General features: G+C 41.8%; 1 protein-coding gene across 2 annotated transcripts in view; it reads left to right on the top strand.

The window, feature by feature from the left end:
* Nucleotides 1–9,844: 9,844 nt before the first annotated feature.
* The window catches only part of LOC106608974 (E3 ubiquitin/ISG15 ligase TRIM25), a 39,092-nt gene continuing 22,906 nt past the window's right edge, over nucleotides 9,845–26,030 (top strand). Inside the window, exons 1-7 of one of the 2 annotated variants that reach the window (XM_014207255.3) lie at nucleotides 9,845–9,926; nucleotides 12,430–12,809; nucleotides 19,101–19,295; nucleotides 20,444–20,662; nucleotides 23,505–23,600; nucleotides 24,811–25,044; nucleotides 25,520–25,542. In XM_014207255.3, coding sequence (XP_014062730.2) covers nucleotides 12,552–12,809; nucleotides 19,101–19,295; nucleotides 20,444–20,662; nucleotides 23,505–23,600; nucleotides 24,811–25,044; nucleotides 25,520–25,542 — 1,025 coding nt within the window. In that variant the 5' untranslated portion in view covers nucleotides 9,845–9,926; nucleotides 12,430–12,551. Of the gene's footprint in view, nucleotides 10,030–12,429; nucleotides 12,810–19,100; nucleotides 19,296–20,443; nucleotides 20,663–23,504; nucleotides 23,601–24,810; nucleotides 25,045–25,519; nucleotides 25,543–26,030 lie in introns of both variants that reach the window. The other variant, XM_014207257.3, reaches the window with a different exon arrangement.

Here is a 26,030-nt window from a genome sequence, read left to right as displayed (position 1 = left end):
TGCCCATGATTTTGGAACGAGATGTTCGACAAGCATGTGTGCACATACATTTGGTCATGTAGTGTAGTAAAGAGAGCGAAGGGAGACAACCTTCAAGGTACAGTGCATTCGGAAAGTATTCAGACCCCTTGACTATAAAAAAAAAAAGATCACATTTACATAAGTATTCAGGCCCTTTGTTGAAGCACCTTTGGCAGCGATTACAGCCTTGAGTCTACTTGGGTGTGATGCTACAAGCTTGGCACACCTGTATTTGTGAAGTTTCTCCCATTCACCTCTGCAGATCCTCTCAAGCGCTGTCAGGTTGGATGGGGAGTGTCGCTGCACAGCTATTTTCAGGTCTCTCCAGAGATGTTCGATCAGGTTCAAGTCTGGGCTCTGGTTGGGTCACTGAAGAACATTGAGACTTGTCCTGAAACCACTCCTGCGTTGTCTTGGCTGTGTGCTTATGGTCGTTGTCCTGTTGGAAGTTGAACGTTCGCTCCAGTCAGGTCCTGAGTGCTCCGAAGCAGGTTTTCATCAAGGACCTCTCTGTACCGGATCGCTCATCTTTCCTTCGATCCTGACTAGTTTCCCAGTCCCTGCTGCTGAAAAACATCCCCACAGGATGATGCTACCACCACCATGCTTCACCGTAGGGATCGTGCCAGGTTTCCTCCAGAGGTGACGCATGGCATTCAGGCCAAAGAGTTCAATCTTGGTTTCATCAGACCCAGAGAATCTTGTTTTTCATGGTGTGAGTCCTTTTAAGTGCCTTTTCTGGAAAACTCCAAGCAGGCTGTCATGTGGCTTCTGTCTGGCCACTCTACCATAAAGGCCTGATTGAGTGCTGCAGAGATGTTTGTCCTTCTGGTTCTCCCATCTCCACAGAGGAATTCTGGAGCTCTGCCAGAGTGACCATTGGGTTCTTGGTCACCTCCCTGACCAAGGCCCTTCTCCCCAGATTGCTCAGTTTGACAAAGGCCAGCTCTAGGAAGAGTTTCTGTGGTTCCATACTTTTTACATTTAGGAATGATGGTCACTGTGTTCTTGGGGACCTTCAATGCTGCAGAAACGTTTTGGTACCCTTTCCCAGATCTGTATCTCGACACAATCCTGTCTCGAAGCTCTACGGACAATTCCTTGGTTTTTGCTCTGTCAACTGTGGGACCTTTTTATATAGACAGGTGTGTGCATTTCCAAATCATGTCTAATCAATTGAATTTACCACAGGTGGACTCCAATCAAGTTCTAGAAACATCTCAAGGATGGTCAATGGAAACAGGATGCATTTGAAGAATCTCAAATATAAATTATATTTTTTGCTTACTACATGATTCCAAATGTTATTTCATAGTTTTGATGTCTCCACTATTATTATACAATGTAAAAAATAGTAAACATAAAGAAAAACCCTGGAATGAGTAGGTGTCCAAACTTTTGACTCATACAGTAATTCATTGTTTTTATTTTAGTTCGTTTTGGAGTCAAAGACAAAAGTGTTACCCTTGCTATTCAGTGCATATAAGTATGCACCCAATGCAATCCGTTTTGGGTTTTTTTGTTTGGGGGGGGGGGGGGTCGTCAAATTAACAAGCCTACTTATTGTCTTTAGTTTATTTTATATAACATTTCAACCTTGCTTGAATTGTCTATTCCAAATATGGCATTATTCCACTATTTGTATCCGTTTGCAGCAGTTTTAATGGGGTACTTTTATTTTGAAGGTGAACCGCTAATCGCTATTTTGGCTAGCTTCACATAGATGAAGTTTGGACAACTACAGTTTGGGGGTCACTGGGTGTGCTCGAGCACAATCGAAGCCTACTGTCGATGGAAGTAGGGGGAGGTGCATCTGCGACAGCCATAAAGTCGGAGCCTTGTAGCCTAGTGGTTGTTTAAAGTTAAGCGATATCGTTCACACAAAGTAATGACACTAGGGGAATAAGTACGCCTCCATTTTATAATGGCCTTCATTCTAGCACAGCATCCAGCCTAGCTGACGCAATGCTGTTCAATTAAATTTTTTCTCTCCTTTTTTTTTTGTTGCCATCCTACAAAGGTAAAAACTCCAATAATTTTTGAACGGATTATGACAGAGACATGAGGCTTGAACACTGGTCAAAATACTATTCTCATCCCGTTTCTGCTGGCTTTCGCAGATTCTGCGATTACTCTCCTGAAGTTGCCGGTAATTGGCTACACGAGGAGTCGGCAATCTTTCATGTTGAATGCCAATTTATCTTACAATTTCTACCGACCTGTGTGCCAGTTATGGTTTTCATATGCACATTTTCGTGAAACAGTTTCATTTAATTTATAACGTCTTCATATCTCAAAATCATTGTCGTGTGGTTAATCAAAATTATATCCAAATATAAATGAAAATGATACTTTTAAGTTTAACTTATATTGCCATTGCAAACTAGGTAAAAAATAGCCTACATAAAGACAACAAATCAAAAAATTCAGCCTGCAGATAGAAAATATTCTGATAAAAATAAATATTCAATAAATCACATTGGCTACACATGGCTTGTCCGCAACGAACTTGAAACATTGTATCAACTATTAAATTGCGTCCATTGTGGGAAAGGGAGGGCGATTTTTCAGGTAGCCTGTAGGCCTACTTCTATGCGTGCGCGGCTTAAATAAACCAAAACGTGTTTCTCACAAGTGTAGCACAGGTTGTACACTCTGCAAACAATGTGTCCACTCAGACAATGAGAATGGGAAGACTGGAATAATAATATTGAATGCATTAAAAATAATTACCGTAACCAGAGTAACAAACATTGTATATTTAGAAATTATAGGTATTAACAGTAAATGTACTATTAGTGATACATGTAATGGAGAATTGATATACACTGACAAACGCAAACAATTCACACAATGACGTTTTTGAAACAATGAATGTGCACAAATTGGCGGGAGAGCGCATTCTGGAGCGATAAATTCATTGTGCATCTGGGCGCATGGTCAATCCGACGTCTGCATTGGCCATGCAGCATTTACGGTGATATGGCCTCAGCAGAAGTCAGGGCATTCATACTTCCTGCACTTCATTGAGCAGTGCAAAGCTGTTGTCAAGGCAGTGAGTTTGTGTTTATACAGGATGTACCGCCCCCAACTACCGTCAACCAATCATGTCATTGCGGAGCTATACAGAGCCCTCCGCATTGATACAACATTTGGGAGGCGCATGGCGATGCAGTTACAGAGCTCGATTATGGCATCTGCATGCCTCTGGAGGCGCCGCAATTGCTGTTTGGATGTTCAATGACGAGACCGTCATTGATGCGAGTATTCAGTCTTGTTCAGCACATTACAATCCATCCGGGTATATCAAGCACACCAGTAAAAATACTGTTGTTCCAGTAATTAACATTTACCAACAGATGGCATCAACGCGTCATCTTCCAACCATAAAAATTGCGTCACACCATCCATATTGAGCCTCCGACCACATTTTCGGATCAAGCATAAATTGGCTTTTAGACTCGGCCTCCACAATGAATTACTTCACTGGGATGGGCGCAAATATATATATTTTTTTGTTACTGCTCAACTAAAACAGCCTAACGACCAAACAATCGACCAGTCGACTAATTGGGGTCAGCCCTAATATAAACCCACCATAGTTGAATTTATTAATGAGGTCCTGGCGGAGGATTCTCGGTTGAACATGGATACACATCAGAAACTCCTCGTTGCACTTTGAAAACCACGCCCACGTGACATTAGCATGAAAAGAGTGGTAAGGCTAAAGCAGCCGACTTGGGATAGCCACCGGGCTTCTCCATGCATCACGTGGACAGAGATTAACACCTCTCTGGGAGAGGAAAGGCGGGGGTGTACAGTCATGGCCAAAAGTTTTGAGAATGACACAAATATCAATTTTCACAGTCTGCTGCCTCAGTTTGTATGACGGCAATTTGCATATACTCCAGAATGTTATGAAGAGTGATCAGATGAATTGTAATTAATTGCAAAGTCCCTCTTTGCCGTGCAAATGAACTGAATCCCCCCAAAACATTTCCACTGCATTTCAGCCCTGCCACAAAAGGACCAGCTGACATCATGTCAGTGATTCTCTCGTTAACACAGGTGTGAGTGTTGACGAGGACAAGGCTGGAGATCACTCTGTCATGCTGATTGAGTTCAAATAACAGACTGGAAGCTTCAAAAGGAGGGTGGTGCTTGGAATCATTGTTCTTCCTCTGTCAACCATGGTTACCTGCAAGGAAACACGTGCCGTCATCATTGCTTTGCACAAAAAGGGCTTCACAGGCATGGATATTGCTGCCAGTAAGATTGCACCTAAATCAACCATTTATCGGATCATCAAGAACTTCAAGGAGAGCGGTACTATTGTTGTGAAGAAGGCTTCAGGGTGCCCAAGAAAGTCCAGCAAGCGCCAGGACCGTCTCCTGAAGTTGATTCAGCTGCGGGATCAGGGCACCACCAGTACAGAGCTTGCTCAGGAATGGCAGCAGGCAGGTGTGAGTGCATCTGCACGCACATTGAGGCGAAGACTTTTGGAGGATGGCCTGGTGTCAAGAAGGGCAGCAAAGAAGCCATTTCTCTCCAGGAAAAACATCAGGGACAGACTGATATTCTGCAAAAGGTACAGGGATTGGACTGCTGAGGACTGAGGTAAAGTCATTTTCTCTGATGAATCCCCTTTCTGATTGTTTGGGGCATCCGGAAAAAAGCTTGTCTGGAGAAGACAACATGAGCGCTACCATCAGTCCTGTGTCATGCCAACAGTAAAGCATCCTGAGACCATTCATGTGTGGGGTTGCTTCTCAGCCAAGGGAGTGGGCTCACTCACAATTTTGTCTTAGAACACAGCCATGAATAAAGAATGGTACCAACACATCCTCCGAGAACAACTTCTCCCAACCATCCAGGAACAGTTTGGTGATGAACAATGCCTTTTCCAGCATGATGGAGCACCTTGCCATAAGGCAAAAGTGATAACTAAGTGGCTCGGGGAACAAAACATCGATATTTTGGGTCCATGGCCAGGAAACTCCCCAGACCTTAATCCCATTGAGAACTTGTGGTCAATCCTCAAGAGGTGGGTGGACAAACAAAAACCCACAAATTCTGACAAACTCCAAGCATTGATTATGCAAGAATGGGCTGCCATCATCAGGATGTGGCTCAGAAGTTAATTGACAGCATGCCAGGGCGGATTGCAGAGGTCTTGAAAAAGAAGGGTCAACACTGCAAATATTGACTCTTTGCATCAACTTCATGTAATTGTCAATAAAAGCCTTTGGCACTTATGAAATGCTTGTAATTATACTTCAGTATTCCATAGTAACACCTGACAAGAATATCTAAAGACACTGAAGCAGCAGACTTTGGAAATTAATATTTGTGTCATTCTCAAAACTTTTGGCCACGACTGTATACTTCATGATTAACAATGGTGTAATCATAACAACATACAGGAACTCAAGTCCTTCTGCTCACCTGACCTAGAATTCCTTACAATCAAATGCCAGTCATATTATCTCCCAAGAGAATTCTCGTCAGTTATTGTCACTGCTGTGTACATTCCCCCTCAAGCAGACATCACAATGGCCCTCAAGGAACTTCACTGGACTCCATGTAAACTGAAAACCAGATATCCTGAGGCTGCATTTATTGTAGCTGGGGATTTTAACAAAGCAAATTTGAGAACAAGGCTACCTAAATTCTATCAGCATATCGATTGTAGTACTCGCGGTGGTAATACACTCGATCACTGCTACTCTAACTTCCGCGATACATACAAAGTCCTCCCATGTGCTCCCTTCGGCAAATCCGACCACGACGCCATCTTGGTCCTACCGTCTTATAGGCAGAAACTCAAACAGGATGTACCAGTGACTAGAACCATTCAACACTGGTCTAATCAATCGGAATCCACGAGTCAAGATTGTTTTGATCACGCAGACTGGAATATGGTCCGGTCAGCCTCAGAGAACAACATCGATCTATACGCTGACTCGGTGAGTGAGTTTATAAGAGTGCATTGGAGATGTTGTACCCACTGTGACAATTAAAACCTACCTTAACCAGAAACCGTGGATGGATGGCGGCATTCGCGCAAAACTGAAAGTGCGAACCAACGCATTTAACCATGGAAAGAGGTTTGGGAATATGGCTGAATATAAACAGTCTAGTTATTCCCTCCGCAAGGCAATCAAACAAGCAAAATTCTGGTACAGGGACAAAGTGGAGTCGGCAATTCAATGGCTCAGACACGAGACGTATGTGGCAGGGTCTACAGGAAATAACTGACTACAAAAAGAAAAGTAGCCACGTCACGCTTCCAGACAAACAACACCTTTGCCTGCTTTGAGGATAATAGTGTCACCGTCGCGGCCCGCTAACAAGGACTGCACCCCTCTCCATCTCCGTGGCCGACGTGAGTAAAACATTTTAAACGTGTTAACCCTCGCAAGGCTGCTGGCTCAGACGGCATCCCTAGCTGTGTCCTCAGAGCATGCTCAGACCAGCTGGCTGGTGTGTTTACGGACATATTCAATCGCTCCCTATCCCAGTCTGCTCTCCCCACATGCTTCAAGATGGCCACCATTGTTCCTGTACCCAAGAAGGCAAAGATAATTGAACTAAATGACGGCCGCCACGCAGCACTCACTTCTGTCATCATGAAGTGCTTTGAGAGACTAGTCAAGGATCATATCACCTCCACCTTACCGGCCACCCTAGACTCACTTCAGTTTGCATACCAACAGGTCCACAGACGATGCAATCGCCATCACACTGCACACTGCCCTATCCCATCTGGACAAGAGGAATACCTATGTAAGAATGCTGTTCATTGACTACAACCCAGCATTCAACACCATAGCACCCAACAAGCTCATCATCAAGCTGGAGGCCCTGGGTCTCAACCTCGCCCTGTGCAATTGGGTCCTGTCCTGGACTTTCTGACGGGCTGCCCCCTAGTGGTGAAGGTAGGTAACATCTCCACTTCACTGATCCTCAACACTGGGGCCCAACGAGGGTGCGTGCTCAGCCCCCTCCTGTACTCCCTGTTCACCCATGACTGTGGGGCAATGCACGCCTACCAACTCAATCATCAAGTTTTCTACGACACAACAGTAGTGGGCTTGATTACCAACAACGACGAGACAGCGTACAGGGAGGAAGTAAGGGCACTCGGAGTGTGGTGTCAGGAAAACAACCTCACTCAACATCAACAAAACAAAGGAGATGATCGTGGACTTCAGGAAACAGCATCCCCCCATCCACATCGATGGGAAGGCCAAAAAGATCATCAAGGACAACAACCACCTGAGCCACTGCCTGTTCACACCACTACCATCCAGAAGGCGAGGTAAGTACAGGTGCATCAAAGCTGGGACCGAGAGACTGAAAAACAGCTATCTCAAGGCCATCTGACTGCTAAACAGCAATCACTAACTCAGAGAGGCTGCTGCCTACATTGAGACCCAATCACTGGCCACTTTAATAAATGGATCACCAGTCACTTTAATCAATGCCACTTTAACACTTTTGCATATCTTACATTACTCATATCATATATATATACTGTATATTATACCATCTATTGCACCTTGCCTATGCCGCTCGGCCATTGCTCGTCCATATATTTATATGTAGATAGTCTCATTCACCGCTTTTAGATTTGTGTGTATTAGGTAGTTGTTGGGAAATTGATAGATTACTTGTTAGATATTACTGTACTGTCGGAACTAGAAGCACAAGCATTTCGCTACACTCCCATTAACATCTGCTAAACATGTGTATGTGACCAATACAATTAGATTCAAATTTTTTTGTAATTATCCATAATTGAAAAAAAATGTGGTTTTTTTGGGTGCCAGCACACATCTTTCTCATTTGTCAGCTATGTGCAAGGTTCTACGTGGTCTAAATAACTCAACTGGATAGTTTGCCTGTCTAAAGAGAACGGCGGGCTGTACGCTGATCTAGCTGCTCTGATTAGATGGAGTGAAGCTGTATTTCTCCGTCCACTTGCTTCATAATTTCACATGATCACTTTTCCTGCATGTTTTTGGTCTGATCATTTAGATTACTGCTGCCTGTTACTATGATAAAACACATGGCAAGGTTTTTACTATCAATGTGCATAATATAACATTTGTCTGCCTGCTACAAATTGAGGATAAACGCATACATACACACCACAGGAGGTTGGTGGCACCTTAATTGGGGAGGACTGGCACGTTGTAATGGCTGGAGTAGAATAGTTGGAAAGGTATCAACAACATCAAACTACATGGTTTCCATGTGTTTGATGCAATTCAATTTGCTCCATTCCAGCCATTATTATGAGCCGTCCTCCCCTCAGCAGCCACCACACACGCCCCTCTGCGCGCTGCTCCTAATCTGCATTTTTTTTCAGCGCAAACATGCAAGGAGGTATTTTGCCTAAATATATTTATGCATATTAAAAAACATTTTTTTTCTGATCACGAGTATCATCCGATCTGACTATCAACTGTCAATTTACGGATACGATTACGAATACGGCCATGTCAGCACACCCCTAGTATCTATCTCTGAGTCAACTGCAGTCAAAACTTCAGGACCGACATGATTTTTGTAAAATTCATGCAGTTGACATGTTGGCGCAAATTGTACAATGTTAATCTCCATAAAGTTTATTTGTCACGTGCACCGAATACAACAGGTGTGTTGTAGTGAAATGCTTACTTACAGGCTCTAACCAATAGTGCAAAAAAGGTATTAGGTGAACAATAGGTAAGTAAAGAAATAAAACAACAGTAAAAAGACAGGCTATATACAGTAGCGAGGCTATAAAAGTAGCGAGGCTACATACAGACACCGGTTAGTCAGGCTGATTGAGGTAGTATGTACATGTAGATATGGTTAAAGTGACTATGCATATATGATGAACAGAGTAGCAGTAGCGTAAAAGAGGGGTTGGCGGGTGGCGGAACACAATGCAGATTGCCCGGTTGGCCAATGTGCGGGAGCACTGGTTGGTCGGCCCAATTGAGGTAGTATGTACATGAATGTATAGTTAAAGTGACTATGCATATATGATGAACAGAGTAGCAGCAGCGTAAAAGAGGGGTGGGGGGGCACACAATGCAAATAGTCCGGGTAGCCATTTGATTACCTGTTCAGGAGTCTTATGGCTTGGGGGTAAAAACTGTTGAGAAGCCTTTTTGTCCTAGACTTGGCACTCAGGTACCGCTTGCCACGCGGTAGTAGAGAGAACAGTCTATGACTGGGATCTTTGACAGTTTTTAGGGCCTTCCTCGGACACCGCCTAGTGTAGAGGTCCTGGATGGCAGGTAGCTTAGCCCAAGTGCTGTACTGGGCCGTACGCACTACCCTCTATAGTGCCTTGCGGTCAGAAGGCCGAGCAATTGCCGTACCAGGCAGTGATGCAATTTATTTTCATACAATCTGATTTTAAACTTAACCACAATGCTAACCTTAGGAGTAACCCTAACCTGAAATGAAGACTAAAATGTTAACGATATAGCAAATTTATACTTTGTGGCTGGAAAAAGTTCCACGAGAGCTTTTTGGACTCCATCGTTTGACGTGTACTGACGCCTTGTTCGGCTCACTCCACACACATTTATGGTGACAAACAAAGTAAAGGTCTCCGTTAAGATTATCCATAGATTCTACCCGTGTAATAGCTTGATTTCTAAATTTATACCTGATGTTAACTAGTGAACTTGAAACGGAATCCATTGACCACGTATTTTGTAGTTTGCATAATGAGGTGTTCTGGACTGATTTGAAGCTATATCTTGGCAACAAAATGCATACAACCATTTAAATATGCAAGTTTGACATTCTATTCACGTGACACTGTCAGCTTGCCCGCAGCGTCACGAGGTCACGAGAGAGTTCACTTTCGGTTCCATGGAAAGAATGGTCGAAGAACAATTGTAAGTGCCTGAATCGTGTTCATTGGAGATTCCGGTATGGCAAGGAATGAGAGAGGCTAATTAAGAATTTGTGAAATACGGTGTTTTCTGTTATAGACGTAAGGTATGTGCGGCAATGTTTGTATTGTCAACGCCTAGCGCCACAAGGTGCGCTTGCGCTGCTATTATGCCACCTATAATAGCTAGCTAATTAATTAACTTTAGCTAGATAGCTAACGTTAGCGCTCTAAACTACAACATTCCATGTAGGTCAGCGTATTCTATTTATAATATAAATAGATTTGAACTCAACTGCTTTTGTTTTGAGCCATTGCACTTGCATACAATACGTAGCTAGATGTCTCCAGTATCGTTGACGTTGAAAGAGTTAGCTAGCTACGGTGCATCTAAAGAAAGGGAGATGTCATGTACAGTGTATTCAGAAAGTATTCATACCCCTTGACTTTCTCCACATTTTGTTACGTTACAGCCTTATTCTAAAATGCATTACATCGCCCCCCCCCCCCCCTCAATCTACAGACAATACCCAATAATGACAAAGCAAAAAAAGGTTGAGACATTTTAGCAAATGTATGAAAAATAAAACACTGAAATATTATTTACATAAGTATTCAGACCCTTTACTACTGAGTACTTTGTTGAAGCACCTTTGGCAGCGATTACAGCCTTGAGTCTTCTTGGGTGTGACACTACAAGCTTGGTACACCAGTATTTGGGGAGTTTCACCCATTCTTTTCAGATTCTCTTAAGCGCTGTCAGGTTGGATGGGGAGCTTCGCTACACAGCTATTTTCAGGTCTCTCCAGAGATGTTAGATCAGGGTCAAGTCCGGGCTCTGGCTGGGCCACTCAAGGACATTCAGAGACTTGTCCCAAATCCACTCCTGCGTTGTCTTGGCTGTGTGCTTAGGGTCATTGTCCTGTTGGAAGGTGAACCTGTCTGAGGTCCTGAGTGCTCTGGAGCAGGATTTAATCAAGGATCCCTCTGTACTTTGCTCCGTTCATCTTTTCCTCGATCCTGACTAGTCTCCCAGTCCATGCCAATGGATAAACATCCCCACAGCATGATGGTGCCACCACCATGCTTCACTGTTGGGAGGGTGCCAGGTTTCATCCAGACGTGACGCTTGACATTAAGGCCAAAGAGTTCAATCTTGGTTTCATCAGACCAGATAATCTTGTTTCTCATGGTCTGCAAGTCCTTTAGCTGCCTTTTGTCAAACTCCAAGCGGGTTGTTATGTGCCTTTTACTGAGGAGTGGTGTCCATCTGGCCACTCTACCATAAAGGCCTGATTGGTGGAGTGCTGCAGAGATGGTTGACCTTCTGAAAGGTTCTCCCGTCTCCACAAAGGAACTCTGGAGCTCTGTCAGAGTGACTATCAGGTTCTTGGTCACCTCCCTAACTAAGGCCCTTCTTCCCCGGATTGCTCAGTTTGGCCGCGATGCCAGCTCTAGGAAGAGTCTTGGTGTTTACAAACTTCTTCCATTTAAGAATGATGGAGGCAACTGTGTTCTTGGGGACCTTCAATTCAGTTTACCACAGGTGGACTCCAATCAAGTTGTAGAAACATCTCTAGGATGATCAATGGAAACAGGATGCACCTGAGCTCAATTTCAAGTCTCATAGCAAAGGGTCTAAATACTTATGTAAATAAGGTATTTACATTTTTTATAAATCAGCAAACATTTCAAAAAAACTGTTTTTGGCTTGGTCATTATGGGATATTGTGTGTCGATGGAGATGGGAGAAAACGATTTAATACATTTTAGAATAAGGCTGTAATGTAACATTGTGTGAAAGTCAAGGGTCTGAATACTTAACGAATGCACTGTATGTAGTGGTGAGTTATGAGGCTACTATCAGAATTGAAATTAGCCAATTTCTTTTGTCATGCAATATTTGAAAATACACATTTTCACTAGCCGGTGGGCTAGTTGTGCACAGTTTCTACTGTTCTAGTCCTGTCTGAAAAGTAGCCATGGCTAGGGGGCTAGCTTAATTTCTATCCCTGTTCGTTACGTCTTGCAACGAAACCGTTTACTTTTCATGACAAACAGACGCAAACTGAACGAAACCTGGAGGGACCAACATTCATTTGTCTAATAGTAACTGGTTTTCCAAGGGAAAATGTTTTCCCTTTGGAGTAAACGGTTTCAGTTGCAAAACGTTTTGCAACATTATCAACCTAATGAATACACCCCAGCAGATATTCAACTACGACCACAAATTACTTTTTGAACTTTAGGTTTTGTCAGCAAGTTCAGAGCTGGGTGACTCATCTCTTACACTTTTCTTACAACATCAACAGCGTTTATTGGAAATTAAAATTTAAAAGTTTAAATCTAGTTCTGCTTTAAATTGCCAAATGTGTTACTAATTATCTGATCACCTCGGAATACTCCAATAACCATGTTTTATATTAGAGGGATATGAACTATCAACGTTTAATTTTATGATATCTCTTAACATCTTACTAAATTATTTTGTTTCTACTACCCTACAGCTACTGTGACCAAACCACACATACCTCGGCTCTTCTCCCTCTCACATCAGCTCAGCTCCCATTCTTTCCCCCTTTTTCTTCCCATCTATCAGCTTCCCCCCCTCCCCTTTTCCCTTCCCATCATGGCTACCTCCATGGATCAGTCCACTGTTCTAGCAGACGAGCTCACCTGTCCCGTGTGCTTGGACCTGTTCCAGGACCCCCACCTGCTGCCTTGCGGCCACAACTTCTGCCTCCTCTGCGTCCGCCGCCTCAAACGCCAGGCAGAGAGAGGTCGCTTCCGTTGCCCAGAGTGTCGCGAGAGCCACCGCTGCTCCGCGGCCTTGCAGAAGAACTTCAAGCTGGCCAACATCGCCGACGACTACCGCCTCCGGGGACAGGTATGTGTAGTCTGGGGCCATATTCACAAAGCGTCTGGGTAGTAGTGCTGATCTAGGATCAGTTTTACCTTTTCAAGCCTGGATGAGCACACATACTCTGAGACGCTTGATACATATGGCGCTTGGTCACAGAAGTTGTGCTAAAAGCAGAAAAGTAAAGTAGATCAGTTTTATAGTAGGACTGTCAAAGTTAATGCGTGATGTTTATCGACGTAATTCTTTTTGACGTCGTTAATTGCGTCTCCATTTGTTCACCGCACGAAACCTTTTAAACGCACGTGTTTCCGCATTGGCCCTTTTAACCCATAAGAGTCTAAGCCGGGGGGGTTCTACTAAGCTATATGGAATTGTTTTAAGCTTGTCTTACCAAGGATCATTTTGCTTTTTGAATTTTAAGACCCCTTGAAATAAAATCGAATTACATCTAATTATTTGATGAAAAAATATTTTTGGCCTTACTGCTATTAGCTCATACAAACCTATTGAATAACAGCTTCACCACATGGAACCAGGGGCGCAACTTTTGTTTTAGAAGAGGGGGGGACATAACCTGGCAGGGTGTCTGAATTACTTTTGTTCCCCTAAAATGAGGGGACGATGTACAAAAAGTGCTGTAATTTTTAAACAGTTCACCCGATATGGATGAAAATACCCTCAAATTAAACCTCAAATTAAACCTGACAGTACGTACCTTGACTTCATAGTCATTGTTTGTTTTCAAATCCAAACTTGGTGTATTGAGCTGAAAAATAAATGACTTACCAATAATTACGGAGGGCACTGTAATTCAGATCACAGGCCTAATAGTACTGTAGTGCTCTTTTTACTTGCACACAATATAGCTGGATCACCCCGTCTTGCCCCTAGGGGTCCACCACCCTGCAGCACCCCAACACACCCACTCAGCTTTAGGATCTTAGTGAAACATTTATTATTGGTTTCAGGTGTGTTACTTCAAGGCCAGAGTGACAACCAACAGTATGGCAGACCCCCAGGGCCAGGACTGAGCCTCCCAGCAGCTAGGGATTGCCTAAATAGGTATCTCTCCTGACGTGGGCATGTTTTCAATAGACTCCTTTTGTCGTACAGTATTCCATATAAGGCATCCAGAACTTACGAAAGTTGCACAGTATACGCTTAATCTTGTAATAAATCAAATCTAGTGATGCATCACATTTCTTCCATCTATTGTGACATTGCGTGAGGATAACCAACCTTCCAATTACTGCAATTCTTAGCCGCTATAAATGCTAGTGTTGTGTCGTTGACAATCATTAAATGTGAAGACTGTATATTATCAAATCAATTCTCTGTGTAATTTAATTATGCGATTTAAACTAATCATGTAACTTTAACTAGGAAGTCGGGGCACCACGGGAAAATGTTTGGTCTTTTATTTCCCAAATTAACTCTTCCGATATCTTCATATCTTATCGACTACAGTCAATTTTCTCGTTTAGAAGGCTAACATCACATTACATCTTTTCACAAATAGTTTCGTATTTACTCATTCATTTTATACAACATTGAGGTAGACAACTAATAACTGAGGAATGTACACTTCCAGAGATACCGTTATCTTGTCCTACTGCCTTTCCTGATGTCACAAAATACAACAACTTCGACAGGATTGTTCTTTAAATACCCACTGACCATTCCCACATTATCAAAAATATAAATATTGTTTAGTCTCAACGTCAACAGTGAAGAGGCGACTCCGAACTGCTGGCCTTTTAGGCAGAGTTGCAAAGAAAAAGCCATATCTCCGTCCAGTGTCTGTGTTTTTTTGCCCATCTTAATCTTTTATTTTTATTGGCCAGTCTGAGATATGGCTTTTTCTTTGCAACTCTGCCTAGAAGGTGTTACGGGAATTAAGTTATCAATGTTCTTAAATCGAACTTCAATTTAACTACTCCTTTTGTATACCAGAAGGTGTAAGGTTCCAGTTGAAAGAAACAGACTGAGACCCAGCCTACAATGATCAGAACATGTATTTACGAGAGCTCTAAAATCCATACAATGCACACAGCCTTTTTTATTACACATTGTCATACAAATGCCCCTCTTCTCTAACACTGACGATGCAGTTTACAAACTTTTCTACAACACATACATTTTTTTATCATATCTTGCACCTGGGACCTAATCTACTGTAGCCTCAAAGTTTCTCCCCTCCCCGGGACACGGAGACCTTCTTCCTGTTATCAGTTCCTCCGTGGTCACAAGTTGTCTGCTGTCTGTTAATAGTTCCCCTTCTCCTTGAACGTCTCACTTACATTGCTACATATTAATGTCTCAGCTTGTCCCATGCACACACATTAGTACATTAACCTTATAATCACTCGGTTATACATTTTCAGGGTGAAATCATTTAGTTAAACCTTTAATCATATAATTTCCATTACAGAAGGCCAGCATCCCGGAGTCGCCTATTCACTGTTGACGTTGAGACTGGTGTTTTGCGGGTACTATTTAATGAAGCTGCCAGTTGAGGACTTGTGAGGCGTCTGTTTCTCAAACTAGACACACTAATGTACTTGTTCTCTTGCTCAGTGGTGCACTGGGGCCTCCCACTCCTCTTTCTAGAGCCAGTTTGTGCTGTCCTGTGAAGGGAGTAGTACACATCGTTGTACAGTCTTCAGTTTCTTGGAAATTTCTCGCATGGAATAGCCTTCATTTCTCAGAACAAGAATAGACTGACGAGTTTCAGAAGAAAGTTCTTTGTTTCTGGCCATTTTGAGCATGTAATCGAACCCAGAAATGCTGATGCTCCAGACACTCAACTAGTCTAAAGAAGGCCAGGTATATTGCTTCTTTAATCAGAACAACAGTTTTTAGCTGTTTTAACATCATTTCAAAAGAGTTTTCTAATGATCAATTAGCCTTTTAAAATTATTAACTTGGATTAGCTAACACAACGTGCCTGCTGTTTCCAGCTACAAAAGTAATTTTCAACATTTAACCTCTATGGGCTAGGTGGGACGCTAGCGTGCCACCCGTGGTGCACTCCATCAACAGCAGGTGCATTTCAAGAGTGGCAAATTTGAATCCAAATAAATGTCAAAATTCTAATTTTTCAAAAATACAACTATTTTACACCATTTGAAAGATAAACATCTCCTTAATCTAACCACGTTTTACGATTTCAAAAAGGTTTTACGGCGAAAGCATAAATTTAGAGTATGTTAGGACAGTACATTTACAAGAGTTGTGTGTAATGTTTTGTCAAGTCAAAGACAGGGTCACCAAAACCATAAAACCAGCTAAAATGATGCACTAACCTTTTACAATCTCCATCAGATGACACTCCTAGGACATTATGTTAGACAATGCATGCATTTTTAGTTCTATCAAGTTCATATTTATATCCAAAAACAGCGTTTTACTATGGCATTGATGTTGAGGAAATCGTTTCCCTCCAATAACCGGCAGTCAAGTCAGCGTCACAAATTAAATAATTAAAATTAGAAAACATTGGTAAAATATTATATTGTCATTTAAAGAATTATAGATTTACATCTCTTGAACGCAATCAACTTGCCAGATTTAAAAATAACCTTACTGGGAAATCACACTTTGCAATAATCTGAGCACTGCGCCCAGAAAAATACGCGTTGCGATACAGACTAGACGTCATGTTGGGGAGATCTAAAATCGAAAATACTATGTAAATAATCCATTACCTTTGATTCTCTTCATCAGATGTCACTTCCAGGTATCACAGGTCCATAACGAATGTAGTTTTGTTCAAAAAAGCTCATCATTTATGTCCAAAAATCTCCGTCTTGTTAGCACATGATCTAAGCCAGCCGGACTTCTCGTCATGAACGAGGGGAAAAAATATATTTCCGTTCGTTCAAACATGTCAAACGTTGTATAGCATAAATCATTAGGGCCTTTTTTAACCAGAACATGAATAATATTCAAGGTGGACGAATGCATACTCTTTTATAACGTATTGGAACGAGGGTACCCAACATGAACTCGCGCGCCAGGTGTCTAATGGGACATCATCGTTCCATGGCTCTTGTTCGGTCAGATCTCCCTCCAGAAGACTCAAAACACTTTGTAAAGGCTGGTGACATCTAGTGGAAGCAATAGGAAGTGCCAAAATATTCCTCAGCCCCTGTGTTTTTCAATGGGATAGGTTTAAAGTCAATACAACACATCAGGTATCCACTTCCTGTCAGAAAATGTCTCAGGGTTTTGCCTGCCAAATGAGTTCTGTTATACTCACAGACACCATTCAAACAGTTTTAGAAACTTTAGAGTGTTTTCTATCCATATATAATAAGTATATGCATATTCTAGTTACTGGGTAGGATTAGTAACCAGATTAAATCGGGTACATTTTTTTTATCCAGACGTGCAAATGCTGCCCCCTAGCCCTAACAGGTTAATGTCTACACTGTATTTCTGATCAATTTGAAATTTTAATAGACCAAAAACGTGCTTTTCTTTCAAAAACAAAGACATTTCTAAGTGACCCCATACTTTTTAATATAGCTGCCTCTGTTCGCACACTCTGTGATGTCCGCGCAGTCCTAAATCCAGCCGGCTGAAACTGCCAAAGAGTCTACCCGACCGCTCTGATGTGTCCGCATGGTCCTAAAGCATACCAATGCCACTTTTTGCATCACAGTGCAATGATAAAACTGGGGGGGACAAATGCAATTTGAGAATGTGGGGTGGTCATGCCCCCGTCCCCCGTCCCCAGTGAAAGTTGCACCCCTGCGTGGAACAATTGATTGTCTCCCCCCCCCCAAAAATAACAAATAAAAATCTAAAGGAAGTTTGTTCTGAAGTGTCTGTCCTATATATGTCATTTTTTTCTACATGTATTTAACCCCTTCTTTTTGTCACAGTCTCCATATATACTTCCATGTATTTCTTTCAACTGGTCCTGGGGAACTTCCGACTAGTCTTGTGAGGCCTGTGGGTGTCCTAGAGCAAAACAACCGACATATAAACGTGTTTGTGAAAGACTCGCCTTTCCACAGAGGGTTAGTGTGTAGCCCAAACTGTTCAGACGCTAAAGACAAAAGTTGGCAGATCGTCTGTACTTACTTCAGACAAGTCCCAAGATGCTTGTGGGGGTCGTAAAGCAAAACGGAGAACACAAACGTGTCCGTGAGAGTCTCATCTTTCCACAGAGGGGTCATAAACTGTTCGGATGCTACAGACGATCGGGATGACAAACACTGCTCTAGCTCCGTCACCTTTCACTGCATTGAACCTAGGGGGTTAAGCGTAGAACAAAACGCAGCTACAGTCAATGCTTGCGCCTTCAGCTACATCGCTGAAGACTGTGCCTCTAGGCAAAATCGTAAAAGTTTTGGCTAATATTACTGGAGCTATGTTTTCCTTCTGCTGCGGATTCGTGCTCATGTCGCGGGCCGTTATAAATGACCTTGAAGTTGCTAAACAAGCAACATTGTTTAGCTAGTAATGTTACTTTGCTAGCCAACCAGATAACTTGACCTTCCTGTGCACATTTGGATGGCACAGGAAGGACTGAAATGGAATAGGCTACTCAAAGAGATGCTTCAAAGGTAGGCTGCATATGCAACAGTGTATGATTGTGTGTGTGTGTGTGTGTGTGTGTGTGTGTGTGTGTGTGTGTGTGTGTGTGTGTGTGTGTGTGTATCTGATAGGATGTGTGTGAGTGGATTATTTGAACAGTGCAGATAGTTAGTGTTTTCATAACATTGTTGGACAAGTTTAAAAGCTCTTTGTATCCATAGAGCCAGTTCTTTTTTCCAATAGTCACACTCATTTAGAAGGCCTGAAGCTTTAACAGTACTTGAAGGTGTGGGTGTGTGAGAGAGAGTGTGTGATGTGCTGTGCGCGAATTAAACTTCAATGACATTAATGAGAGGGAGTAGGCCTACTTAAACACTGGGACCATTAATAAGCTGTATGTTAGTGACTTTGTCTGTGGTGAAAAATGCTATTAAAACATTCTGATGTAGATCATTTAGTGTTTCCGTCCCTTACAATCAAAGCATAATATGCCTGTAATTCAATGCACTGTGTTTGAAATGGAAAAATATTTATTTAGGGCCAAATATGAGCAAATTCAAAAATGTTGATTAATCGTGATTACCTAATGCCATTAATTTGATATATTTTTGCTATTTTATAGGCCTGTCACTGTGATGAGGACCTTAGTTTTAGGAGAATTAATCTCTACAATAGCCTACTCTACTGATTCATAGCCTATAGGTCTCCCACAAAACACAGCGTACTCTATTCCTTGTCCTTTCTCTGTGCTGTCACTATGATGTCCAGGCAGCGTTGTCAAGATCACAACAACCAGATGGTGGCCGCCCGGCAACAGCCAAGACCCCTGTGTCCGTGCCCTGTGACTACTGCCGTCCAGTGGACATTAGCGAGGCGGGGAAAGGGGAACCTGGAGCTCCCGGGGCTGGAGGAGCGGTGGTTGCGGTGAAGACGTGTCTGAAATGCGAGGTGTCCATGTGTCAGGTAAAGATATAGGAGGCCCATACATGGAATATTGCTATTCAGCACCCATAATTCCAAATATGTTAATGTATGGCACCCTTGGCAAAGCACTGTGGAGCAGAAATATTCCAACATTATTCCGCTATCTAAGTCTACGTTTAGTATTCTCAACACATTGGGTGTGTTCGAGCACTAAGGCTAACTAAGCTGAATGTAGACGAAAGTCGGCGAGTGAAGTCTGTGGAGGTGCATCTGTGACAACCGAAAGTCGGACTAGTGGTTTTTCATCAGCAAGGCTCATATCAACAGAGCTGTGATTCATTGGTGATAAAGTATCCAATTGTCATACTTGAGTAAAAGAATAGATACCTTAATAGAAAGTTACTCAAGTAAAAGTGAGTCACCTAGTAAAATACTACTTGAGTAAAAGTCTAAAAGTATTTGTTTCTAAATATACTTAAGTATCAAAAGTAAAAGTATTAATAATTTCAAATTCCTTTATATAAAGCAAATCAGACAGCACCGTTGACTTGTTTTTATTTACCGATAGCCAGGGGCACACTCTAAAACTCTGACATAATTTACAAAATATGTATTTGTGTTTAGTGAATCCCCCAGATCAGAGGCAGTAGGGATGACCAGGGATGTTCTCTTGATAGGTGTGTGAATTTGACCATTTTCCTCTCCTGCTAAGCATGCAAAATGTAACGAGCACTTTTAGGCCTCAGGGAAAATATATGGAGTAAAATGTACATTATTTTCTTTAGAAATGTAGTGAAGTAAAAGTTGTCAAATATAAATAGTAAAGTACAGATACCAAAATATTACTTAAGTAGTACTTTAAAGTATTTTTTCTTAAGTACTTTACACTGCTGCGATTGTTAATACAAGTTTTTCTTTATAAATGTCAAAAACTTTTCTATACCCCCATATCACACACACAAACATTAAACATAGCCTGTGTACAATTTAATTGGTTAGAGGTCTCAAGTATCACTTTCATTTGTGACCTCTGTAAGCTTTAGAATTATGGACAAGTTGGTTCCTGTTTCAGTCATGTCTTTGGCCACGTTTGCGTTGGTCATACAAAACTCCCCTAATGATTGATTGACATAGTGCCTCACAAATATATATTTATTTTCAAACATTACTTTTTTTTCTTGTGTCAGGAGCATGTGAAGCCCCACCTGGAGCTACCTGCATTTAGGGAGCACCCCCTGACTGAGCCCCTGGGAGACCTGAGGAAGAGGAAGTGTCCCGAACATGATGAGATGTACCGCTACTACTGCATGGACGACAGGGTGTGTGTCTGTAATGCCTGTACCATAGAGGGGGGCCACGCCGGACACACCATCAAGACCCTGAAGAACACCATGAAGGGTCTGAAGGTAAAGGCTCTAGAGTTGGAACCTAAATTACAATGATTGTAGGAAGAGGGGTAGCGTTAAGAGGTCTCTGTTGGTTGGTCTACTAGTCAGGAGGGTGATGTACATGCCTAAATGTAGCACTCCAAAAACCAAAGAACATCATGAAAGATCTGAAGGTAAAAGCAGACCTGCCAAAATGCACTCATTTTGCGTACCAACTATGCAATTCTCTGTCCATGTATGCAGGTACGAGATCCGAGTTAAAAGTACGCAGAAATGAATAAGGCCTGATTTAAAAAAAAAAAATATATATATATATATATATATATATATTTTTTTTTTAAATCAGGCCTTATTCATTTCTGCGTACTTTTAACTCGGATCTCGTACCTGCATATAAAGTCCACTGAGTAAATCTAACATCCCGATTCTCGAGAGTACGGAGTTTGTGTCAACGGACATGGAGATTAATACATCATTATTCGACGTGTCTGCCCCTCCTCCTGTTTGTTGGGATGCTGAGTTTGCCGACTGTCAGCTGTACGTAAACACGTGGACAAATCCCTTTTTGACTCCGTGTGTTGTGGAAAGGTAAACACTAATTGTTTCAAGCTAACGTTAGCGAACATGAGATGGTCATTCAGTGGGCTCTAAAGTGCCAGCAGTTCACTCGCATTTGCTAGTGAAAGAAAGTGTGATATACATTTAATTCTGCGTCCCATTAGTTGTATTTTCCACGTAACGTTACGAGGATCATGCAACCTGATAGACTAACTGTAATTATGATCCACGTCACAAAAAGCATTACAAAAGTATAATCAAAAGTAAATATAAACATCTTGGCATTAAATGGAGTCGGGAGTTTAGAAGACTGAGCAATGAAGAATACATGAGTGTCCGGTATTAGCTATAGAGGCAAGGCTTCTAAAATGTCTTTGCACTAGATTTGAGATTTTCTCAATTTCGAAAATCTGAAATGATGTTAGTGCAGCAAAGAAATCCAATAGGCACCTTTTACATAGGCTGAAATACTGGACTATTCTAGCGACAGCATACAGATTCCCTTTGCGGTAACCTACTTAAACTCTGTGTAGCCAATTTGCGGTCTGTCGATGCATTCATTTATTTTTGTTTATGTTTTCAAAATGATTTTGCTTTTAGTGTTAATTAGGAACCGTGTCTAAAAAGCTAATACTTGTGAGCTGGCCCTAGTGATTGGACCTGTTTGAGAGGTGACAAGCGTTCCTCTACTATAGAGACTAAACCTGGGGGCCAAGGCAAGCTGGATCTGAAGACCTATGCAGATGTCAGAAACTTATTTTATTCTGCAGTAGACTACATGTTGCTGAAATTTGCATTTGGAGATGTGCTCCACTAGCATGCAGTGGTCGCTGATATTGCCAACAGGCAGTTCTCATCCCTAAACTTTTTCATGGCACGCTTTCCATGCATTATTCCTGAGGGAGCCTCTATTGATCAGGCGACAACCTTTTTAGCAGAGTCTGGTTAACATGCGCACGGATCAGGCCTGGAGAGAAATCGGCACAATGAAAAGGGGGGGGCCAGCCTTGTCTACTCCCACCTTTCGGATGTGATGCTGGGGATATTGGTTATATTCCACTGCGATGCAGACTGCGAACGAATATTCAGTCTCGTTTCCAAGAACAAAACCCGGTACAGAGCCTCCCTCAGTACAGACATGCTGAGTGCTCTCGTTACCAAGAAGGTTTCAATGATTGCCAGAGGAACTGTTTGCCACAGAGAAGTCTACCCTGATGCCCTGCTGTGTAAAGCTAAATCTGCTAGCTACCAGGCAAATCTGTTAAGGAAATTATTTCCTGAACATTTGAAGGTCTCCAGAAGATTTCTCACCCACTGTTTCCTATCATAGCTTTTTCGTTTTTATGTTTATTTGATACTGATGCTCTGCTTCAAACATTTGTTGTTCTTATCATTTCAGAGTTGAAAAAAAATTATTGTGGATAAAACGTTTGTACATTTGTACCTAAACAAATAACTTATTTGTTTAATAAAATAACTCCAAGAATAAAGACCCTTTGTGTTCTTTCTAATTCTCTTGCTAGTGACTTTTACCATATGTGTAAATGGAATGCTGTCAAGAAAGTATTCTAACCTTTTATAGACTTGATTTGGTACAATTCTGTAATTGCGATCATACACAAACAGCATAAGCGTGCGGGGGAAAGAGAACCCCAATTCGGCGCTTCTGGTACTCTAAAAAGTTGGACAGGGTTGGCAAGTCTGTAAAAGCTCTGCTAGAACACACTCACAAGCAAGAAGAATATACCCCCTATTACTTTCAATCAAACAAAAGGTAAACAAACACACTCAACAGTGAAACACAGAGATACAAAGACCACACCTCTGTGGCCTAGACTAGGCTGCAACAGAATGACTATTGAGTCTAGAACGCAGGTGAATATCATTGTATTGTTGTCACTAGTCTGACATGATTGAGCTAATGAGACAATTTGTGAGTCCCAAATGGCACTCTATTCCCTATAGTGGCAAGAAAGCTATCCCATAGGGCTCTGGTCAAAAGTAGTAAACTATAAAGTAGCGTGTAATTTAGGACTCATCAAAACTTGTGATCTCACTGTTTGAATGACTTGTTCAACCCATTTCCAGAAGTGACTTGTCTTAACCAATGAGAGAGAGGGAGACATTTCCAGTTCAGTTCACCATTTACCCTCACTATAGTCTTGTTGTCATAGTGAATGTAGGTAACACTGGTTCTCCCCCTAACTCTCTCTCGCTCCCCCCTAACACCCAATCTCCTCCTCTCTCTTCTCCCCCCAAACTCCTCCTCGGTTTCTCCCCCTCTCTCTCTCTGGTCCCTAAGGGCATTCTGGAGACCCAGCTACAGAAGGTTGGCAGGAAGTTGAGCAAAGCAGAAAAATCTCTCCAGGAGCAGAAAGAGGAGGAACAAATTAACAAGGTGAGAGTGCTGATCCAGGATATGTTTTGTCTTGTAGACTGAATGAATATGATTATATGGACGGGGAGGGGGGCCTAATCCTAGATCGGCACTCCTATTCTGAGACACTTTCTGAGTACCGACCCGGACTCTTATCATAATGTAAGATGTCATGTATTTGTTTGTTCAGAGTTGTACATTTTCATGCGTTTTACTTTAGTGGCAGATGAAGAGAAACTTTGGGCACTGATTAATTGGTTTTCTCTGGTTAAACACACTGTAACGGTTTTGACTTGAGGTTATCGTTTATAGGGGTGCCAGGTAGGTTGTGCCTACCAGACAAAATATTGGTTTCTCCTTTTGGTTTGGGAGGGAATGAGTCCCATATGGTCCGTCAAGTCTACACCAATACAAAGGACTCATGTAAAAGTCAGGATGGAAATACACTTTTCATAAACCCTTTAAACATTGGAAAGAACTTACAAAACAACTGTATTCTTTTGCGTGGTTGTATTACTAACATAAATGATCACACACACAACAATATAACAAATAATGAGCTCTAAACAGCTCTGGTTCCTCCAGAAATGTCCTGTACCTCGGGCCTAAAAAGAGTCCAGCCCGGTAAACAAGTTTAGGGAACTCAAGTGACCTTAGTCACGCAATGTTTGTCCGTTCATCCCAGTGTAGCGTAAACCCAGTGTCAATCATACAATCAAAATAACAAATATTTTCCCACACACACTTATAAAGCGTATCACATCTTAATAAGTCCTCAACTACAACTAACTACATAAATCATCACGGTATACATCACACCAAAACAAATGAAATACCGTATACAAAAAAGGTTGTAGTCAGTCGGTCAGTCAGACAAGCCAATCTGCCGACAGATCTCCAGCGGAGAAAGGCCACGAAGAACAATGGAGAGGTGTAGTCCACAGACGCAAAGAGTGGATCCAGTCCTGGTTAAAACTTGCTATTAGGCTACACAAAGCACACTTTTAAAGCAACACAACAAACGGAAGAGAGACGCTTCAGAACTGAGGGTTGACCACATCCTTATTCACGTTTCCATCACAACCCCACTTTTGCACAGCTGATGCTGGCTATTTAATTGAGAATTAAAGGAAAAGCGCTCTATTGGAAGGAGAAGCACTGAGACGGTTCAGAAAAATTCAGGGTCGTCACAACACGCACACCCATATCTCTCAACCCTCTCCCTGTGCAGAAGTTCCTGGAGGACTCGGACCAGCGGATCATGGCGGTGGGGGAGGAGTTACAGGTCCACCTAGAGGGCTTCCTCACAGCCTTAAGGGACTGTACCCGCTCCCAAGAGAGCGAGTGTGGCCCCAACATCCAGCGGAACATAGCCAAGGTGGCAAAGGACCACGCTCGTCTGCAGGATGTCCATAGCAGAATCCAGAACCTCGCCCAGGAGAACGACCCATTCCACTTCCTAGAGGTCAGTGTGTGGTTTTTCATTTGATCGTTTTAATTTAACAAAATGTTTTTAAATAATAATATATTCAGCCATACAATGGATATACAGTTGCGGCCAAATATATTGGCACCTTTACACTTTTCCTAAATAATTTTCTATTTCTTCTAAAATAAGTTTGAAATTCCAACAGTTTTGGTCGCCACACATTGTTGGATTTTCAACATTGCAGAACCAATTTTATTTTTGTAAACTTAAGTTTACAATTTTAATTTAGAAAATAAAGACAAAATTGTCACCCCGGAGCTAGTACTTTGGCCAAGATAACTGCAGATACATGCTTCTTGTAGCCATCAATAAGCTTACTGTACCTTCCTACTGGCAATTTACTGTACCATCCTACTGTACCATCCTACCATGAAAATCTCCTGCTGTCCCTAAATAGTTCTGTTTTCTGGAACTAATAAATGTTAATTTTTTTCTCTGATTTGCTGTTTAGGCATACAAATCATCAAGCAAAAAGTAAGTTATTGTTGTAGTTTACAGTGCCTTCAGAAAGTATTCCACCCCTTGACCTTTTCCATATTTTGTTGTTAAAGCCTGAATTTAAAATGTATTAACTTGAGATTTTGTCACTGGCCTACACACAATACCCCATAATGTTAAAGTGGAATTATGTTTAGACATTTTTACAAATTAATGAAAATCTTGAATGTCTTGTGTCCAATAGGAATTCAACCTCTGTTATGGCAAGCCTAAATAAGTTCAGGAGTAAACATTTGCTTAACAAATCACATAATAAAGTGCATACGGAAAGTATTCAGACCCCTTGACTTTTTCCACATTTTGTTACGTTACAGCCTTATTCTAAAATTGATTAAATAAATAAAAGAATCCTCATTAATCGACACACAATACCCCATAATAAAAAAACGGAAATATTACATTTACATAAGTATTCAGACCCTTTGCTATGAGACTCGAAATTGAGCTCAGGTGCATCCTGTTTC

Source organism: Salmo salar, chromosome 07 (genome assembly GCF_965601325.2).
Source record: "Salmo salar chromosome 07, fSalSal1, whole genome shotgun sequence".
Classification (NCBI taxonomy): domain Eukaryota; kingdom Metazoa; phylum Chordata; class Actinopteri; order Salmoniformes; family Salmonidae; genus Salmo; species Salmo salar.
The sequence above is the reverse complement of the archived record's forward strand: the minus strand, read 5'-3'. Positions and strand labels throughout refer to the sequence as shown.